Source organism: Trichomycterus rosablanca, chromosome 14 (assembly GCF_030014385.1).
Source record: "Trichomycterus rosablanca isolate fTriRos1 chromosome 14, fTriRos1.hap1, whole genome shotgun sequence".
NCBI classification, from domain to species: domain Eukaryota; kingdom Metazoa; phylum Chordata; class Actinopteri; order Siluriformes; family Trichomycteridae; genus Trichomycterus; species Trichomycterus rosablanca.
The window spans coordinates 24581988-24597944 of NC_086001.1; the positions used below are offsets into that span (position 1 = coordinate 24581988).

Genomic DNA, 15957 nt, shown 5'->3' on the forward strand with positions numbered 1-15957 from the left:
CTTCGGCTAGCACAGAGAACCGGGCAACAAGCAGGAGAAGGTCAACCAGTCAACCTTCTTTTTATGAGACCTATGAGGCCCATGCAGAAAGAAGGACTGTTGCACTGGAGTCCCTGGTGCGGCCAGACCTGGAAAGGTGGAGGAGGCTGAAAGAGAGGAGGAGAAGAGGCTTTGAAAAAAAAATGTTAACGTACCTTGGACAAATTGTTGAACAATTAAAAGATATTTCAAGACAACAAGAAACTATTGTCAAGCTACTGGAAAGCAATGCTCCAACACAATAAATTATTTTGCAGACTAACTGCATTTTTCTTGCAACCTCATAACATAAAATAATGCATTGCATTTAAATATTCACCACAAATCTTTGTCCCCACAACAGGGCAGTGGTTGGCTGGTCACAATCCAAATTAATGTGACTGCACCTCTGGGGACCACTGGTACTCCGAGATCCCCTGCTGAATTAGCCTGGGTGCTAGTCACCCAGTTTCCATGAGCTGCCACGTGGAGGCACAGCAGGAGTCTTGATGATGGAGAGGCACTTAAAAATTGAATGACCTAAATGTCTATTAGTCTAGCCATAATAGAAGTGTGTAACATCTATGCTACATTTTATGGTGGATAAAAAGTGCTTCACATCACCCTGTGGTATAATTCCCACCAGCTCACAAAAGTAAAAAGAAAAGTGGGGTAAATGAAAAAGAAAAATATGGCGATGAATATTTAGATATGTGAACAAATCATGTCTCTATAATGAACTGCATCTTGGTTGTGAGGTTGAAGTGAATGCTGTTCATCATCCTCTTCATCCTGCACATCATCACCTTGGTCTCCTGGCTCCAAGCAAACATTGTGTAGAATGCAACAAGCTGACACTGCTGAGCTGATGGATTGGACATTCCTCATGTGCAGGCATTGGAGTCTCCTAAACTTTGCCTTTAGAATGCCAAATGCATGCTCAATGACCACGCGGGCAGTGTTTAGTTTTCTATTAAAGCGCTTCTGCCTAGCTGTCAAGTGCCCATTGTCTCTGTAAGGCCTCATCAGTTGGGGCAATAGAGGGTAGGCTGAATCCCCAATTATATACATCCCTTGTGGGACCAGGGACAGGGGATCTTCTTCCAAAAGATGAGCAACCTCTGTGAGGCGAAAGGCTCTGGCATCATGCCCGCTACCAGGATGACCCACGCTGATGTGGGTGATCCGCCGGCGACTGTCACAAAATCCAGTGAGAACAATAGAATAGAACTGTTTCCTATTAAAATATGCCAGGGGGTTGTCACAGTGTGGCTTCTGAATATGAATGTGGCATCCATCTACTGCACAAATAGTGTTTGGAAATCCAGCTGCTTGAAAGCCTAACAAAGAATTGTGCAGGGTTTGTCCTAAAGGCCAGGAAATGTGGTGTGCCATGTGCGTATTTACCAGAGTACAAAACTCATGGAGATGTTTGGCAAGAGTGGATTTTGTGATATTGAATCGGTCTGAAATACCCCTATATGACTCCTGGTTTGACAGTGTCCATAGACAGGCTAGGACACTCTTTGTCAGTGGCAATTTTGTCTGCTGTGGATTCATATAGACGGGGCCAAGGGTGTTTATAAGATCCTAAATAGTAAGTGAGAGAAAAGAAGGGTATCATAATAACATTAAAACCATCTGGATGATTATGTGGCTTCCACATACTTTATGTACCTCCACTTGTCCTTTGGAGAGTCTGAAATGAGAGGGGGACAACATCTACAAAATGTTGTATTTTTGGAACACGCCTAAAGAAAGGTAAATGTGATTAAGTCCTTGTGATGAAGTAAGGGTAACTTACCCATCACGATGACATATGTTGATGTTTAACTTACCTGGGTAACACCATCCTCTTTTAAGGGGGGAGAAAGACCAGGAAGGGGGAGAAAGACCAGGAAGAGAGAGTAAAGTGCACTTAAATGAAATGTAAATAATTGTATGTAGGTGTAAGTACCATGGCCATCCATGTGATTTAATATAAGTGTGGATATTGATGTATTTACTAATGTTTAGCAGTGTAATGTGTGTATATTGTTACCTAGGTACCCTATAAATATATAGGACACACAGGTAGACAATAGGGGGTTCAGTCTACCATTGTAGAAGGAGACCACAACAGTGTGTGTGACTTTGTAGTCATGTGAGTTGTGAGTGAAAATTGTCAGAGTGTTAGTTTATGTTTGTGAACTTTTCGTTTTGTTTTGTCCAGTTGTACATTTGTAAATAGCGTCGTGTTTATATGTGTGCAGGGCCGGAGTGGGCCCCTTTTTCAGCCCGGGAGTTTCATGCCCAAACCCGGCCCACTTTCTCCATGGAGGAGCAATTTGAATAAATGAAACAGCAGCTAGCTCTTACAATGCCTTTTTATTGGGTATAAGTTCAGGTATATGTTGGAAAGTTAACAGAAAACACTTCACTTAAACAAGTTTAATTCACATTTAAATCAGATAAATATTTAAAAGGTAAAAAAATGTAATAAAGATGAAAACGTATTTACATTTGTACAGGAGCAATAAGTTGAAATAAAAATAATTTGAAATTTGAAATAAAAATAAATTTACATTTGTCTTCCCCACAGAGAGGTGCTCTATTGTTAGCTTTACACTAAACTCTTAAATAGCTTCACTACACGCATATTTAGTAGGCTATAGACATAAGACATGGCTTATCTGCTGCTCTGAGGCTAAACAAACAACATTTCATTAAGGGTTAGCCTATTTTGCTGAATAACATAACATGCTTGAAGTTTTTTTTTTTTTTTTTTTTTTTACAATTTAGCCTATATTATGATGGTGTAAAATTGATAGTGATTTAGGCTATTTGTCTCCATTTGTTAAAATAAATTAGGCTATCGTGCTGACATCTTTCTAAATGTCTGAACAATTTAACATATATCATGTATATTCTCTACGTTATATTTTACATTACAAATAACTATCTTAGTTTAAATAACTCTGTTATACTATCCTCAGTACAGTAGCGTTGGAACGAAAACATTCCATTAATGAGTTAGGCTATTTAATATATTACACTTCAAATTAAGTTAATTATTTTCAGCTTCAAACTGGATATTTCTGGTTAATGGTGTGCATTGGGTTCTACAAAATAAACTACGCTAAGTTGACATTGCAAATGTTGTGCAATAGCCTTACAGTGACAATACAAAATTATTTCCATATCTCTCTTTACCGGCTGCAACTGGGGTCTGTCCTCTGGAAAACAGGTCTGTTAGTTTGGCAGCATCTTCTTCCAACGCCTTTCTTTTTTTTAACCTGGCCTTTTCGGCTCCACCTGGCCTCTTCCTGCCCTCCATCACCACCGACTGATGGTTTGCGCTGTTCTGTTGATATTTTTACTTTTACCGGTGCTCCAGAAAAGACGTCTCGTGGGCCAAACCAACTTAAACATCTGGGAGGGGAGAATTCCCTCAGATGGTAGAACCCATCTACTGCGATGTAGGGCTGCGCTGTCAGATGAATGGAGAATTAAATGCAAAAAGAAGATTAGATAAGTGACAGATAAGTGTCAAAATTATGTTTCCCATCCAACCGGCCCAAACTCGAGATGGACATGAGCCGGCCCATCGGGAATCCTCCCGAATCTCCCGATTAGCCACTCCGGGCTTGTATGTGTGTAAATAAAGAAGGCGGACAAAGGAAGTAAACCTGAGTTCTCAACTTTTATTCCGGGTCCCAGACCAATCGCCCGACACTACCCACGGGGTTCGCCCCGTCACAGTCCTTACGTAGACAAAATAATTATGTAGACAGTTTGGACTTTAAGCCACTTTGACACAATATAATTGCAGTCTATTTACCATATACACAACCATAATGATTAAGGTCTGATTGAGTGCACTTTATAATTTCCATCTAATTATTTTTGGAACACTTTTATATACATTGTCCATCAAAATCACGGAGCCTGTCTCTCAGAAGAGGAGTTAAAAATGACAGCACCAGCTTCGTCATAGGGGGAGAGAAAGTCCCACTCCTATGCAAACTACCCATTAAAAGCTTGGGGAGGCAGTACACGGCAGAGCTTTCAGACAAACAGATGGGAAAAACCGTGGTGGAACAACTTTCAGAAGACCTGTCAAAGATTGATCAAAGCCAACTACCAGGAAAATACAAGGTCTGGTGTTACCAATTCACGCTCTATAGGAGGGTGATGTGACCACTGAAAATGAGCGAGATCCCCTCATCCACCGCAAGTAAGATGGATGGAAAGCCAACTCATTCATCCGAAAGTGGTTGGGGCTGCCACGGTGCCTCTCTGAAACAGGCCTCTTTGGAAGGAACACCCTCCAGCTGCCCCTCCAATCTATCAGTTTGGGCTACAAGCAGGAAAAGACCAGGCTTGTGCTCGAGTTGAGAGAGTCCACTGACCAGACTGTAAGGAACGCGAAAGCCAAGATTCTGACAGGCCAGAGGCCAAATTGAGGTCGACCAAGCCGTCAGTCTCCTGCAACACCAAGAAATTGTTGGCAGAGTCCAGACAGGAAGAGCAGGGCTAGGGTGGGGAGATGCGCCACGGTTCTGGTCCAAGGCCATCCGCAAAGAGAGGAAGGAGATGGTGGTGGCGGAGGTGACCAGAATGGAGGAAGAGCGCTATAAGATCAAGGCCGTATCGCAGGGCCGACAAGGAAGCTGGACAACCTGGGAGGGAGTTGCCAACCGAAACATCACCTGGGCAGACCTGTGGAAGATCCCGCAGGCAAGGCTCAGCTTCCTCATCCGCTCAACCTATGACACGCTCCCCTGTCCTCGGAATCTTCACCAATGGTTCGGGAGGGAAGAATGCTGCACTCTCTGCAGTACCCCTAATGCAAGCCTCCAGCACATATTGACAGGCTGTAAGATTGCGCTCTCTCAGGGACGCTACAGGTGGCGCCACGACCAGGTCCTGAGAAAGCTAGCTGAAGTACTACAGGGGCGTCGGCAGGGCAGCAAAGGGCTACTACCAGCAAGAAACCACAACCACATCAGCTTTGTTATGGAAGGTGGGGGGAGAAAAAGCATTAAGCCGAAAGAAACACCTAGGCCCTTTTCTCCCGATCAGAAGTGGAACATGATAGTCAACCTCGACAGGCAGCTCCATTTCCCGGTAGAAATCATCGCTACATCTCTCCGCCCTGACATAGTGGTATGGTCCACCAAGGCAAAAGCCGTGCTCCTTATTGAGCTCACAATACCAGCGGAGGAGGGGATGGAGGCTGCCCAAGAACGCAAGAAGGCCAAGTACTCAGAGCATGCTGCTGAGTGCCGGGAGGCTGGCTGGATCACTACCATCTACCCAGTAGAGGTGGGGCTGTTAACTATACGCCTCATGAGGGATGCAGGAGTGACCGGAGGGAACCTAAAGAAGGCAACTAAAGAGCTAGCAGAGGAGGCTGAGAAGGGGAGCTTTTGGCTTTGGCTGAGGAGCAGAGACAAGTGCTGGGGAAAGAACAACTAACCCCAACAACAAGCGCAGCAGGTAACACCTATCAGCTGCAGGGGGTGTCAGGGAGACGTCCCTGTCACCACTCCGCCACCAGGAGATGTTCCAGTATTAAAGGAGCGAAACGTCAATGAATAAGTGGTTCCTGGCTGATGACCCTGCAGCGGAAAACTACATGGGCGACCGGCAGTAATACCCAGCAGGCGTTCCATCGTCCTGTATATTTACTTTATCATATTCACTGATTCTACCTTGAACAAACCGTATATTTGGAATTATGTATGCACACGTTTTCATGTGAAATGTTTCAATAGACAGTCTTAAAAAATAGGCTACTTAGTTTAGGTCTATTCATTTAAATTGTTGTAGACAAATATTTAAATCTATTCTTTAACATACATATGTTTGATAACATGTTTGTTAGAACTTTTCTTTTTCACCAATCTACAAGATAAATGAATGATATATTTATTTACAGATTTTACAGAAACTTAGTTTTACACTTTATGGTCATCTATAGTCACCACTGTGGATTTGGAAAACAAACGCTGGGTTTAACCTGCTCAATGATCAAGAATGTTTAGTTTGATTTTACGCAAAAGCAGAGGGATTTCTACTGCATCCACTTCATCAGCCACGTAGAACGCAAACGCCGCGAGATCCGCCATAGCTCACGTGGGTTGCAGGTGGCGACTGTCCAACTTGATAGCTTTCTTTTAACCTCCTCCCCCAACTGCAACCGGCTGCTCTCGCTGACCACCAGGGCGAGGCACAGTTCATCTCGAACAAGCCTATTGTCTACACTAAAAGTTTTAGTAAGCATCTAAACCCCGTTTTACGGAACAGGTCACATGGTCTACACTAAAAGTTTTAGTAAGCATCTAAACCCCGTTTTACGGTACAGGTCACAGGGTCTACACTAAAAGTTTTAGTAAGCATCTAAACCCTGTTTTACGGTACTGGTCACATGGTCTACAATAAAAGTTTTAGTGCACATCTAAATCCTGTTTTACAGTACTGGTCAGTACTGGTCACATTGTCTACACTATTGTAAACCCCGTTTTACGGTACAGGTCACAGGGTCTACACTAAACGTTTAAGTGTGCATCTAAACCCTGTTTCATGGTACTGATCACATTGTCTACACTTTAAGGTTTTGTGTGCATCTAAACCATGTTTTCCGGTACCGGTCACATCGTCTACACTTTAAGTTTAAGTGCGCATCTAAACAATGTTATAATATTATAAAAAATCCGAAAATAACATACAAAAATGATTAATGACATAGAAATACATCAAATAATCTAAATAATATCAGCATAATGCATGAAGCAAAAACATGTAAATGTGTAAGCATGTGTGTGTGGCCAAAAGTATTTGGACACTTGACCATGAGCTTTTTAGACATCTCATTAAAAAACAATGGTATTATAATTATGTGATCATTTGTGAGTTTGTGCCCTTTCAGTCAAAAGAGCATTTTTATGGGTGGTCAATGACGTTGCTCAAGAAAGTCTCAGTTATGTTCCAGTTCATTCCAGAACGGTTCAGTGGAGCTGAGGTCAGGGCTCTGTGAAGGCCACTAGAGTTTATTTAAACCAAGCTTTTGAAAGTTAAATATGTGGAATGATCTAATATAAGTTTGAGATTGAGTAACACCATCTCACTCCATAAGGTGTTTAGCACACATCTGACTGTTTGAACCAATTTTGGCAGGGTCTAGAAAATACCCACATTATAAAAAGAATCTACCTATTGTCTAATAATGGTGTCAGGAGCTCATTTTAGCCCAAACTGTAGCAGCAACCAGTGTGACAGCTTAGTTTTATTTAGCAATTCCAACTTTGTCAGGAGTATCTAGTGCAGTTCTTTACCCTTACTGTCCTAACTCTCTTAGATCCTTCTGGCATTCCCACATGTTAGGTTTTTTTGTTTCACAGCTCACAAACTCTGGAACTCCCTTCCACAATATCTTGCCTTATTCTTTTAAAATAATATTTAGAAGAAACTTTTGGTGACATGAGATTAGAGCCTCTGGTTTAGGTAAAGTTTACTTTAGTGCTTTAGGTGAAGTCTGGTTTCCTTGAATGTTGTTGGGAAATGTGTATATTTTAAAGGGTAGATAATTTTCTATAGGAGCTGTACACATACATTCTCACTTATACAGAACTACAGCTGCAAGAAAAAAGTAATTCCAAACTTGTTTATCTGCATTTCTGCATCAATTATTCATAAAATGTGCTCTTCTGTGGTATTCAAGTCATAAAGTGAGTGAATAAAAAAACACACCAAATAAAAATATATCATTACAGTCCAGCCTGGAACTTGAATCTCCTAGTTTTATTAAGGGTCAGGTGATGGAGCACTGCAGTAACATCATCAGGTCCTGGAGAAGGAAAGCAACTTAAAACATGATGATTCCTTTACTACGCTTAAAAGTTTAAAAGATATTTTATTGGTTGTTTGTAAGGACTTTGTTTCATCTTTTGTCTCATATACCACTACAGAGAAGGTCAAAGTGCTTTCAGAACAAAAGGGACAGATGACAGACGAGGTTGTTGACCTGTAGATAGTAGGGACACAAAATAATATACTGACAGTTAAATTACCATCATAAACAATCAAGGCACAATAAAAACGTGTTAGAATTCTTTTGCAGAATTCATTTACAGTCACCCACTCTAGATTGTTGTGGTGGCGCAATGGCGTTTTAGGGCTGTTTTGCTTTTCCTGCCAGGTATCAAGGTGCTCAAGTCCAAATCTGGTTGCTTCTGCCAGTAGGTTAGACTTGTTCATTGATGAGGCTTTCTATAAAACAATTACCCAAACCATACACCCATATCAATCATTAGTGTAAAATTCATATTTTAAAAAGAACAGCTTAGTCTTCAGATTGGAAACATGTTTGAAGAAAAGTAATGTGATCTACTACTACTACTTGCATAGTAGGAGAACACCTCAAACAGGATGTTAGTCGATCACATGGCAGCATACAGTCTCATACAATCAATGTTTAAGGGTGAAAAACAAACTCAAGGATCGAACCAAGGTCCCCAGAAGCATGCAGCACTAACACTACATTTTCTTTTTTTACAATATGGATACAAATACAGGCTGATCAATCTCGGATGTCAGTAAAGACGCAGACAAGTGAGCAACAATGCTTAGGTGTATGGCATACACCAAGAGAACGAAACAGGACTGAATGCTTAATCATTAGAGTAAGAAGGTTGTGATTAGGTTTATACTTTTGTTTTGTTAACACCACAGCTTAATAATTAGGAAAAGTGTCCACATACTTTTGGTCATATAGTGTACGATGAACACACATGACAGGGTTGAAAACATCAAAGTAAACACTAACTGTGGCTGTGGAAATTATACACCAATTAGGCATAACATTATGACCACCCTCCTAATATTGTGTTTGCCCCCCTTTTGCTGCCAAAACAGCCCTGACCCGTCGAGGCATGGACTCCACTAGACTCCTGAAGGTGTGCTGTGGTATCTGGCACCAAGATGTTAGCAGAAGATCCTTTAAATCCTGTAAGTTGTGAGGTGGGGCCTCCATGGATCGGACTTGTTTGTCCAGCATGTCCCACAGATGCTCGCTTGGATTGGGGAATTTGCAGGAATTTGAAGTCAACACCTAAAAAACTTGTTGTTGTGCTGCTTAAACCATTCCTGAAGCATGTTTGCTTTGTGGCAGGGCACATTATATTGTGTATATACTTGAGTGTCACTACATCCTAAATTTTGATACTGTTGGCATGTCTTGATTGAACCCTCATCCTCACATTCTGTAAGGTGCTGGGTGGATGTACACAGTGGGGGGTAAAGGGTTTTGTACTATTGTACAAAGGTTGGGGTTACTGTGTTTTATGATCATGGTTGATAGTTTTTGTTTGTTTCCTTTCTTATAGCATCAACAGTTCAACTTAATATATAAATACTGAAGCAATGAGGAGTTCCAGTGGTTACTAGGAGATCCACTCAATCTTTACTACACACGGTTATTAAGACTGAACAACATTTTGCAAAATGCGACTGCTGTTTTAAAGCGTAAAACCATAAACAGCACCGTCTATAAATAAATGAATCTTGTGCTTCCACTTGAGATTTTTGTTTATGTGAACAATGTCTGAAATTTGACGATCTTGATTAGTTTGTAATATGCGTTAAAATGATGAATGAACCTAAACACTTGCTTTTTAAACCTTTAATTAGTTATTTATATATTTATTTCAGTTTCAATACAACACGAGGTCAGCAAGAAAAAAATAAATAAAAGTAAGAGAGGCTCTTCTGTCCAAAGTGTTTTTGTAATGTGTTTCAGGCAGCAGTGATGACTTTTCTTGCACATACCCAGAGTCTTTTTCTTCATCAAATCAATACAATAAGACAAAGGTCAGTAAAACACGTACCCATCCTGATTGTATGACAGGAAATTATACTGTAAAAATAACTTTGGTTAACTGCCTTGGACATTCCAAAGTCTGCTTGGATTGCATGTATCGTTAACATAAAAAACAATACAACAACAGCAAAAAGAAATAAATGAAATAAATAATAGTAAAAATAATAATACTATTAATAACAACTTACAGTAAAAGATAAAAAAGTTATTATTATTTATTTGTAATATTTACATTATAATTTCCTGTAGTACGAGCGGGACGGGCAAGTGTAGCATCTCTCCTATAAAATATTTCTTTAAATAAAAAGACATGTGAAACAGTTGCAGGATGAGACATAAAAAGTATATGTGTGTATTATTTAAAACTAAACTGAATAATAATTGGTTACCTTCAAATAATTGTGCAGCATGTGTTCCTGATTTACATTCAGTGTTAACAAGTAAAGAAGGACCCATCGTGACCCTGACCAGGTTCCATATCTCTCTCTCTCTCTCCTTTAGTTCAGCAGAAGTGAAACTGATCTGATCCTGTTCTGTTCCAGTGCGGATCTGTTCCGTGTCTGTGTTTGTAGTTTTGTTGATAATTGAAGTTGATGAACGCAGGTGAGTTTATACATTTCCACACTTCTGTACATTACTGTGTATTGTTACTTTATGTAGTTCAGATTGTTGATTTGATTTAAACACACTTGTTTTGAACATGATGCACACGAACTAAACCAGGAAGTCTGAGCTGCTGTAAATAACTTGATGTGTTTACTGGTGTTTCTGTTTACATGTAGAAAAATGGCCGAGTCTAAAATTTCAGTAGCTCAGGACGAGTTCAGCTGTTCAGTCTGTCTGGAAACACTGAAGAATCCAGTAACTACATCATGTGGACACAGTTTCTGTATGATGTGTATTAATAACTGCTGGGATCAGGAGGATGATAAGGGAACCTACAGCTGTCCACAGTGTAGACAAACCTTTACTCCAAGACCTGTTGTGAGGAGAAACATTATGCTGGCTGGAGTTGTGGAGAAACTGAAGAAAACAGAACTTCAAGCTCCACATCCTGGTCACTGTTCTGCTGGACCTGAAGATGTGGAGTGTGATTCCTGCACTGGGAAAAAATCCAAAGCAGTAAAATCCTGTCTGGTGTGTTTGGCCTCTTTCTGTGAAACTCACCTTCAGCCTCATTATCGAATTCCTGCTTATAAGAATCACAAGCTGGTTGAAGCCTCCAGACGACTCCAGGATCAGATCTGCTCTCAGCATAATAAACTGATGGAGGTTTACTGTCGTACTCATCAGCAGTGTATCTGCATGATGTGTACCATGGATGACCATAAAGGACATAAAACAATATCAGCTGCAGCAGAAAGAATTGAGAAACAGGTAAAAATATTATACAGCTCTCTTTAAGAAGTAACAACTCATTAGCATTTACACTGATGTTGTTTATGTGGTGCTCGTACACAATACAAGTAAATTTTGAATTGTTATTCTGTGTAGAAGCAGCTGCTGGAGATCCAGAGAAAATTCCAGGAGAAAATCCAGAACAGAGAGAAGGAACTTTATGAGCTGAAAAACGCTGTGGAGTCTCACAAGGTAAATTTTATAAACAAAAAGCTCTCAGGATCAGTCCGACTCTCCTCCATTAAACCAATCTCCATTAAAAATGAGATATTCTGCCTGGTTATTTGGTGATTGATGCTGTACAGCAATTCTGAGGTTGTGCTAATAATTATAAGGGTGATAAGATCAGATTAGGACTTTGACTGAGCCACTTAAAAAATTATTGATTGTTGCTCTGTATCTAGATGCTTAAACATAAATTACTGTATAAGACTTGAGATTACTACATTGAATTTTAAATGGACAAATATCTGAGTGAGAAATGTTTCCTCTTTCTGAATCTTCTAACAGTGTTCTGCACAGACAGCAGTGAAGAACATTGAGAGGATCTGTACTGAACTAATCAACTCAATTAACAGAAGATGCTCTGAGCTAAAAGATCTGATCAGAGATCGAGAGACAGCAGAAGTAAGTAAAGCTGAAAGAGTCCTGGATCAGTTGGTGCAGGAGATTTTAGAGCTGAAGAGGAAAGATGATGAACTGGAACAGCTTTCACACACAGAGGATCCCGTCCATTTCCTCCAGGTAACAGCACTAAAATAATTATATTATTGCTGCACCAGTCCAAGTAATAAATTACAGTGGTACCTAGTAACTTGACGTCCCCTAAACTTAAAATTTTTGAAACTTGATGCATTTCATCAAGAAATGAGTTCCCTTAAACTTGATTATTGTTAGCATTCATTCAAACATGTTGGGAAGAGCCAAAAACACAACAGAAAATCCATCACAAGCAAAGCATCCTCTCCTGTCTTCTTAGAGGTCTCCTTTTTATATGCGTTTTCCCCTGGTGGTAGCTTTGTGTATTTTTGTACATTCTGCACAAGTCTGTAACATAGGGAAAACCCCCTACACAAAACACATTATGACCCATAAAGTCGTAACACTCAGGGTTCTGAGAAATTGTGAGAATCAGAATCAGCTTGTCCAAGAGATCATGAAATATTGTTAACGTTATTTGGTGAAACATCACTGTGTGCTTCATGTCTGTCATCTATCATTTGTGATTCATCATCATCTTGTTGTTTCTCTGTGAACATTATCTGTCTGGATGTAGAATTTTCAGTCTCTCTCGGCTCCTGCTGGATCTGCAGAATCAGCCTCCATCACAATCAGTCCTTTCCTCTCATTTGATGATGTTAAAAAGTCTGTATCTCAGCTGAGAGAGAAAATAGAAGAATTCTGGAAAGATCAGTGTGAGAAGATACCAGATGAAGGTGAGTTCAAGCTCTCAGTGTTCCATTGTCTCCAAAATATCAAACAAAACAATCAAATCCACATTTTGTTCATTCTTTCTGCAGTGAAGAAAGTCCAGATTACTTCACCTCCTGAACCTGAAATCAGAGAAGATTTTCTACAATGTAAGTTTCTCACAAACACACAAACATACACAGTGCAGTGAAAAAGTATTTGCACCCCCAGTTATCTGTATTCTTACAGATTTGTCACACGTTACTAGTTCAGAAGCTACAGCAGCTCAGTTTGGTTCAAGTCAAAATTTGATGAAGTCTAAAACCTAAACTTTATTTCCTCAGATTTATTTCAACAAAGATCTGCTCTTGTTATTTGGAATTGTTGTGTTTTTGTATTACACAAGTTTTTAATCTTTAAATCATGAACTGATGATCAGACGTTCTTCTTCAGCCCTGAAACACCATCACACAACCACCACCATGACTGACTGTTATTAAGATGTTTTTTATTGTAAAATGCTGTTTTAGCATCATTGCAAGTATAAGAATTCTGACTCATCAGTTCACAGAACATCATCACCAAAAAGCTTGAGGGTCATTAAGGTTCTTGTATTGGTAAATGAGAGGTGAGGCTTTATGTTCCTCTTAGTTAACAGTGATTTTACCTTCGACTCTCCCATGAATTTTATTTGTGCTCAGTCTCCTTCTAATACTGGAATAATTAAATCAGATCTAAATTGAGGTCAGCAGGTTTGTTTGGGTTCTTGTATGTTTTCCTTGGAGAGACATTGATGAGCTCTTGAAGCAATCGTAACTGTTCCAAGTGTTATTGGTGTTCCAAGTGTCATTTGGAGATCATGGCTCTTACTGTGGTTTGCTAAAGTCCTAAAACATTAGAATTGGCTTTGTCTTAATCTAAAACTAACAACTGTGAAAAAATAAAAAATAAACTCAATCAGAAAGGCATTTTGTATTCATAGCACTTTTATTACAGCCAAAAGTTCACAGACACTTAAAAGAAACATGTCACCTCAGTCCTTGGATTCTGATAATTTCTGCAGCTTTTTTTTTTTATTAAATCACAATTTGTAATCTATGTTTGGATTTGACAGGTCTGGCATTGATCATGACTTGGATTAGGGACTTTTTAGATCCTCGGGTCATGAAGTTAAAACAAGTAAAACAATCATTTAAACTGCTGTCTGGATATTTTTGATCCAGGAGATTTTATGAGTCTCAATCATTCAGTCATAGAAACCACTGAAATACACACACACACACACACACATTTACACAGACACAGTTACAGAGACACACTCTCATACACATGCTTACACTCTTACACACATTCACACTCACACATTAGCAGACACACACACACTTAAATACACACACACACAATTCAAAGAGCTTTACTAGCATGACTGTGTGTTTGTTGTTAGATTGTGTGTTGCTGGTGTTTTATGTTGTATGTCTTTGCAGTGTGTGAGTGTTTGTGTGTTTGGTGTTGAGTAGTGTTGCTCTGTATCTTTGGTTGTGTTGTGTTTCTGTGTATTTGTGTGTGTGTGTGTGTGTGTGCGCAGTGTTTGTGTTTTTGTGTGTGTTTGTCTAGTGTCACACTCTCACATGCACACACACACACACACACACACACACACACACACACACACACACACACACACACACACACACACACACACACACACACACACACACACACACACACACACACACACACTGTACACGGTGGCTAAGTGGGTAGCACAATCGCCTCACAGCAAGAAGGTCCTGGGTTTGATCCCCAGGTGGGGTAGTCCAGGGTCTTTCTGTGTGGAGTTTGCATGTTCTCCCCGTGCCTGCATGGGTTTGCTCCCGGTGCTCCAGTTTCCTCCCACAGTCCAAAGATGTGCAAGTGATGTGAATTGTAGATACAAAATTGTCCATGACAATGTGTTCGATATAAACTTGTGAACTGATGAATCTTGTGTAATGAGTGACTACCGTTCCTGTCATGAATGTAAGCAAAGTGTAAAGCATGACATTAAAATCCTAATAATAAACAAACACACTGTACACACTGTACTCTCTCTCTCTTCTATGTTAATTGGTTTATTTTGTGTTTCCTCTCCAGATGTTTGTCGGTTCACACTGGATCCGTACACAGTAAATAAAAACCTCCGTCTGTCTGAGGAGAACAAAGTGGTGACCTGGAGTAGAACATTACAGTCGTATCCTGATCATCCAGATAGATTTGATATTTACTTTCAGGTTGTGTGTAGAGAGAGTGTGAGTGGACGCTGTTACTGGGAGGTTGAGTTGAGTGGGAATTATGGGGTTGATATAGCAGTGTCATATAAAAGCATCAGCAGGAAGGGACGTGGTTATGAGTGTGTGTTTGGAGGTAATGATCAGTCCTGGAGTTTGTTCTGTTCTCCATCCAGATTTCTATTCTGCCACAATAAGAAAAAGTCTAAAATTCCCATAATGCCGAGTTCCTCTAGAATAGGAGTGTATGTGGATTATAAAGCAGGAACTCTGTCCTTCTACAGCGTCTCTGATACAATGAAGCTCCTCCACAGAGTTCAGACCACGTTCACTCAGCTCCTCTACCCGGGGTTTTATCTTTATTCAGGATCAGAAGTAAAACTGTCAGATTTAACAAATTAAATGTAAAATTTACATGAAAGTGTAACATTAAACTGTTTGAGTGATTTTAGAATTTTAGAAGTATTTACCATTTTTCCTAATTTCTTTATTTCTTGAATTTTTATCATCTAAATGATTCAGATATTAAAACTAAATTAAATAAAAGACAAACTGAATATTTAAAAACATAAAAGAGAAAATGTGTGTACATTACAAAATGGTAAATGTGATCATTTTCACCTCACACTTCTTTCTTCCCAAGTCTATTATAAGAAAAATCTTATTATAAAAATGATCATTTTCCTTTTGAACCACAGGTTGGTCATTTCAGCAGTAGCGAGCGCTTATGAGCAGTAATAACTGAGAGACGTTTGTTCCTAGGCTGTTTAGTACATTAAACCACATGAAGTGTTTTAGACTCTCCTGGAGAAGCTGATTCTCACCTGATTTCTCCTGAGCTGTAAAACACAAGTTTAAGATAAGATAAGATCCCACAGTGGGGAAATTCACATCGTTGCAGCAGCAAAGGGATAGTACAGCACTCAGTATAAAAAGATAGACAATAAGAAGAACAATGTATTATAATAATAATAATAATAAGTCAGGAAAAAACTCTGAAAA

The 15957-nt window shown here is 39.7% G+C and overlaps 2 protein-coding genes across 2 annotated transcripts in view; one reads left to right on the forward strand and one right to left on the reverse strand.

Annotated features, from left to right (window-relative positions):
• Positions 1 to 15957, reverse strand: part of LOC134326237 (zinc finger protein 585A-like) — a gene marked incomplete at its 3' end in the record, with an annotated part of 120426 nt that overhangs the window by 91661 nt on the left and 12808 nt on the right. The gene's annotated exons all lie outside the window — the stretch shown is intronic.
• Positions 10643 to 15357, forward strand: LOC134327022 (tripartite motif-containing protein 16-like). Its single transcript, XM_063009109.1, has 6 exons — positions 10643 to 11257; positions 11375 to 11470; positions 11789 to 12022; positions 12555 to 12714; positions 12799 to 12858; positions 14822 to 15357. The coding sequence occupies exons 1-6, from the start codon at positions 10667 to 10669 to the stop codon at positions 15355 to 15357; spliced, it is 1677 nt and encodes a 558-aa protein (XP_062865179.1). The 5' UTR covers positions 10643 to 10666.